This window comes from Halichoeres trimaculatus, unplaced genomic scaffold (genome assembly GCF_033239565.1).
Source record: "Halichoeres trimaculatus isolate MK-OKI-2021-1 unplaced genomic scaffold, fHalTri1.1 fHalTri1_scaffold_5, whole genome shotgun sequence".
NCBI lineage: Eukaryota > Metazoa > Chordata > Actinopteri > Labriformes > Labridae > Halichoeres > Halichoeres trimaculatus.
The window spans coordinates 6925845-6939221 of NW_027437183.1; the positions used below are offsets into that span (position 1 = coordinate 6925845).

Sequence of the window (13377 nt, forward strand, 5' to 3'; positions counted from 1 at the left end):
TCTTCAGGTTTTCTCTGGTTTCACTGAGTAAAGCTGAAAGTGAAGTGGACACTTTCACCTGGATTGTCAGAAGTCTCATTTCTAAAGCGCTGATCTTTTCTTTGAAATGTGTCTGTTGATAGTTTTTAAAGTGTCCAGCTCTGCTCACTTCAGGCTTTATTTCAACATGAATCCGTGTTTGAATGATTGAAAAGCAGCTTTTATTTCCTCATGTCTGAGCTTTTATTGTGAAAGAACTGGTGTGTGTTCCTGTGAGTTGCTGATAACTGTCAGTCAGATGTGAACCAAGCCATCAGCTGATGAGTGTGTGTTTGAAGAAGTTGAGGATTGACTGTGGATAACTGTGGATTGACTTGATGTTGTTTTCAGTCCCTTGTATGTTTTCTTTGTGCTGAGTGAATCCTCTGCTCTAAAGCTGAATGACTTCACTGATGTCCTGACTTCCTTCTGTCAATAAAACTCAAAGCTGCTCTGCACTGAACACACAGACTGATGCACTTTTCTATTGAAAGCATCCTTTTATTGTTAACACCTTAACACATTTTCTCAACTTATAGAAACAGGTGTAGCACGTCAGAGAACAGAGCAACAATCTGAAGAATCAGAGAGCTAGAGGATTCATATTATTCTACAGAAGAAACCCAAACTGACACAAAGAGACCAGGGGGGACTGGAAAGAGGTGAAAGACTGCAGAGAAATGATTGAATCAGGTTGGAAACAGAGTGAATTAGCTCAGTGTTGTCAGTGCAGCTCAGTCACTGAGTGAACACAGCAGCTCCAGATGATCTGAGAAACACTTCATCAGATGAAATCACTGACTGTGTGAGTGCGCCCCCTGCTGGAGCTCAGGTGCTGTTCCTCAAAGTGACATGCAGGCTGAGAGAAGCAGCAGTTCACTCTCTGTGCTGATGGTCAACCAGCGCTCCAGACGCTCTGCACTGACAACACAGAGCTCAGAGGACAAGCATGCAGATCAACCTTCATCATCATCATCACTGTCACCATCCTCATAAAGCCACAGTCATTAGCATCTTCATCCTGATCACTATAATCATCTTCATCATTATATCATCTTGAGACAAAAATAGCTCTGTGCACTTTAAAAGCTGAGAAAACAGACGGAGAAAGGTGGAGTTAAACAGCATTCAGTAGAAAATGAGAAAACAAATCCAAAGGAAAACAGCAAAAAACAAGTGTCCTGTTGACTGTCATGCAAAGAAAATGTCAGCTATGCTGCTACATAGCTGCAGTTGTGTAATACTGTGTACGCCCTCACTTTAAATATGTGAATCTTATTATATTGACTCTCAAGGCTAGAAAACACACAAAGAAGAACAGAAGAAGAACACTTAGTACTGTACATGCTGCTATTTCTTCTTTTTTCAGAGGACGCTGGTTAGCATGATTGCCTTTGTGTGACCTTTGACCTTTTCCTATAAAACAGGGTTTTAACTAAGCATTAACACTGGTACTGGATGAGACATGAGTACAATACAAAGACTCAGTGGTTCATCTTGACACATCTCTTCAAAAACTTTCATCAGCTCAAAAACAGAAGATATTTGGAGGGACAGTTCACACACAAAATATAATCCATATGGTGTGACCTTTAACCCTGGCACTGACAGAAACTCAGGTGAAAAAGAACAGTGGACACATTGACAGAAATCATGTCAAAAATAGCTTCAGTCTAAAGTTAAAGAAGAAAACAGCAGGAAACAGAAATTCACACCATGTTGGTCGTTGCAGAAAAACACATGCAGGATGCAAAACGGACGTACTATCCCTTTAAAAACATGTTTAACATGGAGCAGTGTCCCTTTTAAACACCAGACAGTACTCGCACAAGTGCATGAGCTGTACAATATCAAAACAAGAAAACAAAATAGAACAAAGCACAATAAAAATATCCACTCAAATAAATAAATAAATATTCCAAATAAATAGAAACCTGAGGACTTTTCACCAAAGCCACTGCCCGCTCTCGTTTCATCTTGGTCTGACCAATAGGGGCGAGACAAATGTGAAGGCAGCCAATGGTGCAAGAGCAAAAGACAGAGGAGCAGACTGCGAGTCAAACCCCCGTACAAAAACAGTTTTCAGTGCTGCAAAGTCCTTCGGATTTATCCTGCCAGCCTCCGACACGAGCACTTTGAGTCGTGATAACACGAAAGGAGCAAAAGAGAGAAAAAAAATCAAATAAAATCCTCGGCTGAAGGCAGGGGACTGCTTTGTCCTCTGAAATAAAGCCTCCTCCTCACACCTCTCACACAACACACACCCCCAGAAAAAGGAAAGAAGAGCAATGAATGTACTGTACATGCTTGTACACACTCATGAACACACACACACATGAACATTGCACCCTGTAGAAAAGGACAGAGCAGGCAGACCCTGACACACACATACACACACACACACACACACACACACACACACACACACACTGCACTTTTGAATACTGACATGAGCCCGATTGAGGACATTGACTGCTTCTGGTATCATTCTGATTGAAAAAAAAAAAAAAAAAGACCAGCGCTTATGTTCAGAAAAGAAAACTTTTAACAAATATTTCATCTTTAGGGCTGAGCCACTGAGCTGTAACTTTGCAAAACCACCAAGCTGGTAGAGAAACAAAACCACAAGCTGCCTGTTCAAACAGTCAGACTTTTAAATTCAAAATCAGGTAAATTTCACTTTGTAGGTAAGGATGAATGTATATGGTCAAACCAATCCAGGAAAAATGATAATGACTTTTAATTTTCACAAAATATTTCATAACACAAAGCTTCTCTCACTATGTGGTAGGGTTTTGGAAATAACAAATGTATTGTTAAATTTTCTATTGATAGATTTTTAATGAGTAGAAAAATGTTTTACTCGGTCAAAATGAAAAAAAAAAAAGGAATTTTGCACTGAATCTTTTTTTCTTTAAAAATGAAGTACTTTATATTTGTACATTTATTGAAGAGATGATTTTGCAAACTTGAGACCTTATCCTTAAGCCAAAGCTTTGATTTTACTATTTCCAAGGAGGCGCCATGAATTTGTTTATTTTATTTATATAACAGTTAAGGATTGATCGAGCTTAGCCTATCTTAGCAGCACTGTGCATATTTAATGAGCTTTCTTAATGATCTTCCGGGTTTTAAAAGCACTTGACTCTGATTGGTCGAGCCTTTTGATGACGTTGTTAAACTCAGCAAGCAGCGCCAGAGTCGGACTGATCGCGTCAAGCCAAATCAATCCGCGGAGCAGAGTTAGGGCAGTTTAACTTCTACTTATCGACGCCGTAAACGGTAAGGTGAAACAAACCGTTAGTTTCCGTTAGTTGTTTTGGCGAACAAGTCGTAAAAGTTCTTATTTTTTTTTTAAGTTGCGTCAACTGAAGAGCTCAGAGAAGAGGGAGAGATGAAGGAGGACAGTTTAATTTTAACTCGACCACAACTGGTAGATAAATATCCGCCGTGTAACGCTCCCTGTCGTTGAATCACTGGGACTATTTTAAAAAAACGTTTTTACAACTAATTTCTCACCAATAAAATATCCTTATAGTCGATGTTTTTGTCATCGTGTTTGTCATTATGTCAGAAAGAGCATCCACTAAGTGTCGTCAACACACACCCACGCACCCACACATACACGCACAACTCTTAAAAACTAAAACATAAAAAAGGGATATCAGCCAGAGCAAACGAGGAAAAAAAAACCCCAAATGTGTTGAAGATGAGCTTGGGCGCAATATTAAAGCTAACAATTTAAGCTAACAAACAGTAAGCACATTACAAAACTTCCAATATCATTTTTGCACTTACAGCCACAATAAAAAAAACAGCTACTGTTAATATGGGAAAAACATGCTTCCTTAAAAAGATAGAGAAAAAAATCCTTGAACTCTAGAAACCACTGGCATCAAGAATTTTGAGTTATACAAAGTACATATACATTTGCAAATGTGTAATAATAATGATAATCATAATATTCATAGTAATAATAATCTAGTAATGATAGTAGATTTGACTTAAAACTTTACATACTGTATTTCCAGTGCAGTGCTTTTGTCACATAAGTGTGAATTCACAGGAAAACAAGAGGGTTGATTTCACAAAAAAATTGTGGGGACAGACCACAGGAAGAAGGAATCACACTGAGGGCTGAAAACACCACAAATCCCCACCCAGACCCCAAACCCCACCCATCAGCCAGTGTGCCAGAGGAAGAAGAGGAAACGCGAAGGTTGTCAAGAAGTTGGGACATCCAGCTGCTGTTTGATGGTCGTCAGAGGATGCCGACAGACAGGGGGCAGTAGTAGTAAAAGAAGAGATTACATGCTTGGGGGGTGGAGACAGGGGGTCCTGTGAGGGAGGGTTTGTTGTTGAAGGGTGAGCACCCCTGACATGTTCTTTTATCCCTTCCTCCTGGTCCTCTTCTTCCTCTCCTTCCACTCTCTCCTCACAGGCAAAACTTCAGCATCCAACCCTGAGAAGATCACATAGATGCTTCATTACCTCCTTAAAAAATAACAGACAAGAGAAACTAATCCCAAAGGTGTAGTCCTACCTCACTGTAGCGGTGCAGCCGGTGCGCCTGAGCAGTGGAAGTGGATGTTTTGCCACTTGCTGTCCCTGCGATGCCACACTCGAGTCTCCTCTGACTGGCTGGACCGCGGCCGACCCTGTCCGTCCACATACTGAGTCAGGCGGATATAAGCGATGCAGGCGGCGTCCTCGCCGATCAGGTGGACATGAGGGTTCAGGATGGTAGTGTGAATGGGCTTGCTATTCTTAGCCAAAACTAAAAAGACCACAAAAATGATGAATGAGTTTTTGAGCCGGATAAGTACACAAAGCCAGAGTCTTTTCAAACATTAATCTGTTAATCAAAATCAGAAGTACTTTATCAACCCCCCTTTATTAAAGGGGAAATTGCACTTGAGTCACAGCTACTCCTTCAAAAAGTTGAAAAGAGAAAGTACAATAAAGGAATTACACGATTTGAGAAATAATTACAAAATATACCAATATAAGAAGTTATAAAATTAAAGATGTAAGAAATTACAAGTATAAGAAGTAGGAAAAATAGAAGCGAAAGTGCACTTGAAATTGAATATAAAGCTATGAAACATAAGTATGAAATACCTCCCCTTTGTCTCTAATTTGATGACTACTTGCTGATGACTAATCTTTAACAATAACAAACATTTTTTCAGCAGTAGAGGAAAGCATCAGAGACAGAGAGAGTTTCTTTTTTGTCTTGCGTGTGTGTAAATTCCAAAACTTAAACCACAGCTATAACAAAATAATAATTTCAAGAATTCAAAATAAAAACAAATTACAAGAGACAGCAACAAATCTGTCCATTTTTGAGTGTCGCTGGCTGAGCAGTTTCAGTGTTTTTGGCACAGCTGCTGCTTCCTTGACTCCTGGCCTCGACCATTTGTTGCACATCTTACCCCTCTCCCTTCTTCTCATGCTTCCTGTCTCACCTTTCCTGCAGGTAAAGGTGCCAAAAATGCAACTAAAAGAAATAATCTCTCTTAGTCTTACGGTTCTCAAAGTAGAATCTGTGGAAGTCCATCCCCTCTACCAGGTTACCCAGCGCCTCTGGCTCAAACGAGGTCAGTCCAGGGTCGCAGATCTTACTGCACAGAAGGAAGCAAGACATTTTAGTGAATGTGATCATTTACTTTGAGTTTTTATTTGAACATGAAACAAATCATGGAAAGCTCCGACTCACGCATAAGCCTCAAAGTCTCCATTGTTGATCGCCTCTATCAGCTGCTCGGTGATCTTGATGATTTCTTGTTTGCGTGCTGCACAGAGGATACAAGAAGAGGCGGTCATTAGGGATGCTAAATACCACTTAAGCTTTACCACCAGTACGAGATCTCCCTCTTGAGTACTCACCAATACCGAGTACCAATACTCCTAGTGCTTTTGATACATAAAATTTCATTTAACAGTGACAGATCATTTTGAGCAAGGACAGCACAGTCACTCTGACATTAAGTCAGAATAAAACAAACAGCTCTGAGTTTAGAATTTTTTGATTAAAATAAATGTTAAAAGTGCAAAATAAAACTAACAAGTGTCAGAGTTTAAGTATTTTTTTAAGTCAACTAAAGTGCAAAATAGAACACTTTAACAGTTAACCTTATGTTGCCTGAACAAGACCTGACACACATTTGCTGTGGTGTTAAACCGCAGCAAATAGCAGCAACTAGTGGCAAGGAGGACTTAATTGACTAAAGATTTTCTTGCCTAGAGTATCTGCTGGTGGTATCTGCAGCCTTTCATGAGGACTGATACCTTGAAAAAAGGCTGGTGTCAGCTCGATACCGATACCTGGTGTCAGTACTCGCCCAGCCCTAGCGGTCATCACAGGTTATTCTTGAGAGACTGATGTTGGAACTTTTCTTGTACATTTTTTTAATTTTTTAATTTTCAATGCTTTGGGTCTGTGTCAGAAACATTTGATGCAGGGAGTTGATCCACTAAAGCATTAGTTGGGGATACATTCATACTCGTCAGACAATTAAATAAAACATCTACACACACACATACACACACATTAGAGGCTTCTCCAGATTGATGAAGGATTGTCAACACACACACAAGGCATCTCTGAATATCAACACAAGCGAAGTCAACTCTCCGAGCAACCAGACGATGCATAAAACCACCAGTAGTGCTCTCCTTGGCACAGAAAGAAGGTTAAAAAGACACAATCAGGTAGTTTCATTTCTAAACGACAGAAGAAGAGTTCAGCACAATGTCCTTCACTCAGAGCAGCCTCATCGCCCAAAACAGAACACACCAGCTGCTAGACACCCGCCGCACACTGGGTGAAGGCCTGGAGAGGGTCATGCTTTGTACTCACTCTGGGAGGAAGACAGGGACGGGCTGGAGGGGGAGTGAGGGGGAGGAGGGGAAGTGGTGTGTGCAGGTGGAGGAGTGGGTCGGACACTTGGTATGGGTGCCGCTTCAACCTCGGGCGCAGGGGCTGCCGGCGCCCTGCGAACGCTGCTTACCAGGTCTGTGAGCCGTGACACTGCACGGCAATTCCAGGTGATTGGACGGTGGGATGAGAGAAGGAGGTGGATGTGGAGGTGTGTAGAAGAACATATTAGAAACAGTGAGGAGGGAAACAAATTCTGAAAGATGAAATGAAGATAAAGACCATATTCACAACACAGCCACTTTCTTCTCATGCTCAGGGCGTCCTAACATCGTAGTCCTGAAATCCAGGTACCAAACGCGGCGCTTAAAAAGTCTTAGGGTTTTCTATTTTTTTCCCCCATCAATAAACTAAAATTACACTCATTAGACCTTCATTTTTAACAAAATATTTCTATTGGGGGATGGACATGGTCAGTAAAAATACTCAGGTAGGTGGTACTAGGGGACCCAGAGTCTGCCAGGAAATCTTCCACACCATCACACCACCAGCAAGAGCAGCCGAAGCGCTGATCCAAGACAGGATGGATTGTGCTTTCATGTTGTTTAGGCTAAATTCTGGGCTTAACCATCTGCATGTGGAGCAGAGATCCATACTCCTCAGACCAGGCAAATGCATCAAGTTGCTGCCAAGTGATTGGCTGATAAGATATTTACATTAACAAGAAAACCAGTCCACAGAAACTTTGTAGAGTGTCTGCATTTCTAGCTCTTGTTCTTTGAAGAAAAACAGTTTATCATAGGTTTTGGGACATTGAGAATGCTTCAGGTGTCTAAGACAGCAGAGTAGTGCAGAGACCACCACCTCAGCAAGCGGGATGTGGTTTGCAAATCTGGGACCCTTCTGTATGTTTGTGCAGAGGTGTGGAGGTCAAAGTAGTACTTCAGTTCAGAGGGTTATAACCGTGAAACCAACTGAAAATAGTCTCATTTCTCTGTTTTTCCACTTTCATTAGCAGCACTCGCTCTGTCCTCTGTCTTTCCACCAAGCAGTCTGGGTCGGTTCAGTACGGTTTGGCATGGTTTGGTACAGTTAAGCCTGATCCTGTTTGCGTTTCCACAGCAAACTGTGCCCTCTCGTGGTTGGCGGCGTGTAAGCCGGATGCCGAAAGCTGCAGCTGTTAAACAATAGCGTGACACCGTAGAAGCGTGACACAGTTTACCCCGCTAATAAATCCAACGAAGAAGGAAAAATACGACACAGTAAACAAAGAGCAAAGATGGAAGACATGCAGCATTCCGTCCCCTCTGTGATTGGTATGTAGCTCTTTGATACAAAGTGCAATCAAGCTTTGTTTCAGAGAAGACTGTGTGCTGCCAGGAGAAATGCAGCCGCTGTCGCACGGTAAGTGACGATTCTTTTGACCAATCAACGGTCTGCAGTGTTGTAGCTCCACCTTCCGAGAGCAGATCAGTTCAGTCTGGCACCCATTCCAAAGGGTCCAAGAAAGTCCTTTCGATTATTTAGGGATCTGTCCCGGGATCAGTCAGTGGAAATGCCACAAAATGTGCGCCGTACCGAGACGACTCAAACCGGTCTGCTTGGTGTCACACAACTATAGGTGCTTTCTGACTAGGAGTCTTTTACTTATGGTCTTCTGCACTTTTTGATACTAATGTATGTTAAAATAACAGAGTTTTTTTGTTTTGAACAAAGTTTTCTGAAGAATTTAACTTTTTGTCAATGGCGCACATAATCTTTACCTGTTAACACTGCTGTAAGCTTACCGCATCGCTAACTACTGTTACCTGTCTGTTTAATTATCAGTCATCTTAAAGAGTCATCATCTGATCGTCTAACTTCAAGTTTTGCCCCTGTATAAAACTTAAGAAATCAACCATTTGTAAGTATCTTTGAGCACGTCATTTATGCAGCTAATCTTTCCACCCAGAGTGTGACATCAGAGGAAAATGGCCGCCTTGTGAATATGAAGATGAACATTCAGGGTTTTAAAGGTCCCACAGCAACTTTTTATTTCCCAGAGTTCATCTTCCTGTTCGAGGTGCTTTCAACTCACTCTGCATGGGGACGACAGGGGTGTGGGGAGAGGAGGGGGCAGAGAGGACAGCAGGAGGTGGGGTGCCGGATCTCCCCTCACAGTCGGCGGTAGGCCCTGAGCCCCTACGAACTGAGCCCAGCAGGTCAGCAAACTTTGTCGCGGCTGAGTTCAGAACGGAGGAAGGTGGAAGACAGTGGAGGGTTGAAAAAAGAAGTTTCAGATGAACAAACTTTGTCTCAGAGAGCAGTAAGACAAAACAGAGCTAGCAAATGTGAATTCAGTGGACTGCACATTGTTTGTTACCCTATTACTCTGCTAACCAAAACAAAACAGCTACAATCACATGCACAATCTAAAAACCCCTATATGTTCTTAGTTTAGGACTGCCTTTAAATTTACCATTAGAGCTCTCCAAGACAAAGTATAAAGAAGGAAAATGACAGACAAATAAAAATGTTCATGCTTTGAAATGTCTGGAAAACAAATGTTTGTGTTGCAATTCCACTTCTGTCCAGGAGGTGGAGACAGTGAGCTACTCTAAAGTCACACAGTGTGGAGGATACAAGAAGGAGGGCTAGGTAGTATTATCAAACAACTCTGTGACTTTTTCTTTGACAGTTTTGTGGTGTTAGTAGTTTGAGTTTGTCTGAAATGGAGAAAAGCTGATTAGGGAAGCGCTAATGGAGAAATCGGGCAAAGTACAAGTCAGTGGGGCTGAACAACAGCAGATGTGTGTAGGATTTCATCAAGGTGAGTTTCTAGTTGAGCATGTCCATGTGCAAGCAGGGCTATCTGGGTGTGTGTGGCTGCATTTGGCAGGCCATGCTGACTTACAATATGCAGCAGCTGAAGGGCCCTGAGAGCTGTCAGGCTGGGAGCTCGTGCTGGACTGCGCCTTAAGCGAGCTGCTGCTGTCTAAGCTCTTCCCTGATAACATGCACACACGCAGAACGAGACACAACATACACACGTACACAGAGAGAGATGACAACCGGCGCACATATTCACACAAAAACACAACAGACATGTGACAGTGATGAAGCGTGTGAAGCAAAAGAGGGATGATGTGATGACAGCTGATGAATCACTGAGTGTCTAAAACAGGCATGTCCAAAGTCAGGCCGGCGGGGCCAATCATGGCCCTAAGTCCACTTTCATATGGCCTCCAGCTTTCATCTAACAATGAATTAATTACATCACTGAAGTTAATCTTGCTCTAAATTATTCGTACATTTTTATTTTCTGTCAAAATCACAAAACCAAAGTCTATCCAGGAACATCTCCCAAGGCTACATTTGCACTGTACATAGGCTGCTTGTATGAAGCTACATCTCTGTGCATTCTGCAGAAACTCAACAGTTCTTACATCTGACGTCTTTAAATGAATGGATTTATCAGGATGTGAAAATGTGAGAGTACAAAAAACACATTAGAGGACACAAGACTGAATTAAAGTTATGAAATGGTGCAGAAAAGACCAAACTTGGCGCATAAATGTGGATCAGAATGAAGGATAAAGAAATATTTGGGGCTAAAAATGTTGTTTGGAGGTCAAAATAGTGTCAATATCAAAACAATCCTGATCAAATCCAGATCCTGATCCTGACATATTTCCCCCATATCGCCCCCTATTGGAGAACATTGTCCTTGGTCAGCAGCAGAGTTTGCTGATGTTTACGCAGAATGTAACACTGCAGAAAACTGACCACTGATCATCTGGGGTCAAGAGACATCTGAGGGACAGGTGAGGGTTGATTTCATCAGTCTGTGATGATGGAACAAGGGTGTTTGAGCACACTTTGTGTTACTTGTATAGTTAATAAACTTGACAGTAAGAGCTGCTGGTTCTTGACTATTTCACAAATTAAAGTGTGCCCCTCTTTGAAGAAAGTCTGGCCACTCCTGGTCCAAATCAGATGGTCATATTGTCAACTTTTTTCTAAATTTGATGGTCTCTGTCACTAGTTTGTCTGCTTAGCAAAACACAATATTTAATCTCCCAGTTACTGACTCATTTAAAATATTTTGCAGCTTGTTAATGTGGTCTTCTGCCTCTGTAACACGGCTGCATCATTTTTTAATATCAGACTGCACACTTTCATTTGCTGCCATGACGCCATGGTAAAAGGGTTTTCGGTGTTTGTGGAGCTATCAGGGTTATTGTTGCCCGCCTCAGCAAGGCTTGCTGCATTTTTCCCATTTTATTTTTAGCTTCTGACGCGAAGCCCCCCCATTTGCTTTGACATCTTTACTCATAACACATATTAGCTTTTGAATAGACACCATAGTCTGTATATAGAGCGGACAGCATGGCTCTGCCATTTACGATTATATGGTTTTGAAGCCAAAATACCTTTGTTACAGGCGCCATCATTGGCCTTTACTGTGCAGCCAGCGCCTACGCAGTTTTTTTCACGAGTTTAATCTCATCTTGGCTCTCCCTTCTGACATATTTTACAATCCCCCCAAAAAATGGATCTGGAATGACTGGGGAGACAGATTTTTTGACCTATATTCCAGCCAGCCACCAGGGGGAACAGTTTTTGTGGCGACCTCACTTCAAGCCAAACAAGATAACATCCTTTTTTTTTTTTTTACAGTCCATCATAGACACATATTGAAAAAGGTTATGTATGTTGAAAGAGGATACAATCCAGGATTAGCAACAAAGCAGGACTCGCCATGACTGTTTAACATGTCACCAGAACCATTGACTGTATATAGAGTGGACAGCGTGGCTCCGCCTTTTACCGTTGTACGGTTTTGAAGCCAAAATATCCCCATCACAGGCGCAGCCATTGAAGCAGTTGTGCAGCCAGACTCTACGCAGTAGAGCCTGTGAGGGATTCTGAGAGACAAAAATATTTATTTTATTTTTTTTTTTACGTGACGTAAAGCCTCATTTTTAAACTACTTATAACTAATGAAAACAAACTTTTTTCTTTTTTTTTAAAAAAGGGGACTTGAATATGAGGCAGCCAAATGATATCTTTAAATCACAACAATTGGACGTGAGAAACATTTCTATAAGGTGTATTCATTTTTTAAAGTGTGACCACAGTCCATCTGGAATGACCAGGGAGACAGGTTTTTTTTTTTTTACCTTTACTGCAGCCAGCCACCAGGGGGAGCAGTTTTTGTGGTGACCTTACTTAAAGCCAAGCAAAATGACCTCCATATTTTTTACAGTCTATGACCATAACTAGAATTCTCTACTGACTCATTCAGGATGAAATGAAGAATGACATTTTTTGTTTTTTATTACAAGCACCTGTTTCCTGTTGGCTGATTTGACATTTTTAGTAATGAAACGATGAATCAGAATTATGAATACTCCTTTTAACCAAGCCAGCGCTACAATATGCTGATAACTCTGTAGCTGCTTTCACACATGCACTCAACTCCTGGGCTGCAAACACCTGAATTTTCCACCCTCGTCTAAATAGACTTTTTTCTATCAGCCCCACTCGTAAAATTCCTGCAGGGAGTCAGGTGTGAACGCAGCAGGAGAATTTCCATTTGTGAGTCGAGGGAGGCGTGACGTTTACATCAGGGGACCGGTGCATAACCAGTGCAATCTTCACAATGATGAGGCTGCTCTACATGTCAGTTAGGTCTTTGCTACATGCACTTCTTTTTAAAGCTGCATGATTACAGGATGAGGTGTTTTATTGTTCTGATAAATCACAGTCTCTGTCACCAGCTCTCATTAAAAAAAGGCCGTAACTAATGACTCCATTACGGCAGGATTTAAAGCTGGAGCTGCTGCTGCATGTGGGCTTTTATTGAGGCTGTAATGGGAGTCTTGCCAATGAGCAGAGGATGAATGATGACGATGGTGATGGCCATGATAATGGGAGATCGAGTTGGATGTTACTCATTACAGCTTGTCTGTTTAATCAGCTGGAGCCGAGGGAAATGCAACACATGAACGCTCATTGATAAACAGAGAGGGACAGAAGGGAAAATAGGCGACAGAGAGTGGAACAAAAACCAAAATCAATCACTTCCAAAAGGGTTTATGGATCACACACTGAGCCCTGAAACCAACACAATCAGAAACAAATCCAAGGAAGTAAGATGTCAAAGTTCAGCCCTCATGTTTGACTGACAGGTGATCGCTCAGAAGTGCAAAAACATCCAAACAATTAGTTTTTAACTCCACAGATGCCACAAAAGAAGCACTTCAGGATCAGCAACCAAACAGGAAGTAATCCTCAATCACAACTGGCCAAAAAAAGCTCACCTACACGACAAAACTGTAGCTTTACGACTCCTAAAAAGCCCCCCTCACAGAACAGTGCCTGTAACGTCTTCACTCCCATAAAAGTATGAAGAGTAACAGAGCAGATATGTGCTCAGATGCTCCAAACGCCAGCACAGGTGTTGGGTTGCAACCCAGCTGTCGAGCACTCACTGA

At 41.8% G+C, this 13377-nt stretch overlaps 1 protein-coding gene across 6 annotated transcripts in view; it reads right to left on the reverse strand.

The window, feature by feature from the left end:
* Positions 1-2515: 2515 nt before the first annotated feature.
* Positions 2516-13377, reverse strand: part of camk2b1 (calcium/calmodulin-dependent protein kinase (CaM kinase) II beta 1) — a 99045-nt gene continuing 88183 nt past the window's right edge. For all 6 annotated transcript variants that reach the window (XM_074670127.1, XM_074670128.1, XM_074670126.1 and 3 more), the window contains 4 exons: positions 5738-5813; positions 5548-5642; positions 4562-4795; positions 2516-4480 (listed from right to left, as the gene is read on the reverse strand). In XM_074670127.1, the coding sequence (XP_074526228.1) occupies positions 4563-4795; positions 5548-5642; positions 5738-5813 (404 nt within the window). In that variant the 3' untranslated portion in view covers positions 2516-4480; position 4562. The remainder of the gene's footprint in view (positions 4481-4561; positions 4796-5547; positions 5643-5737; positions 5814-13377) is intronic.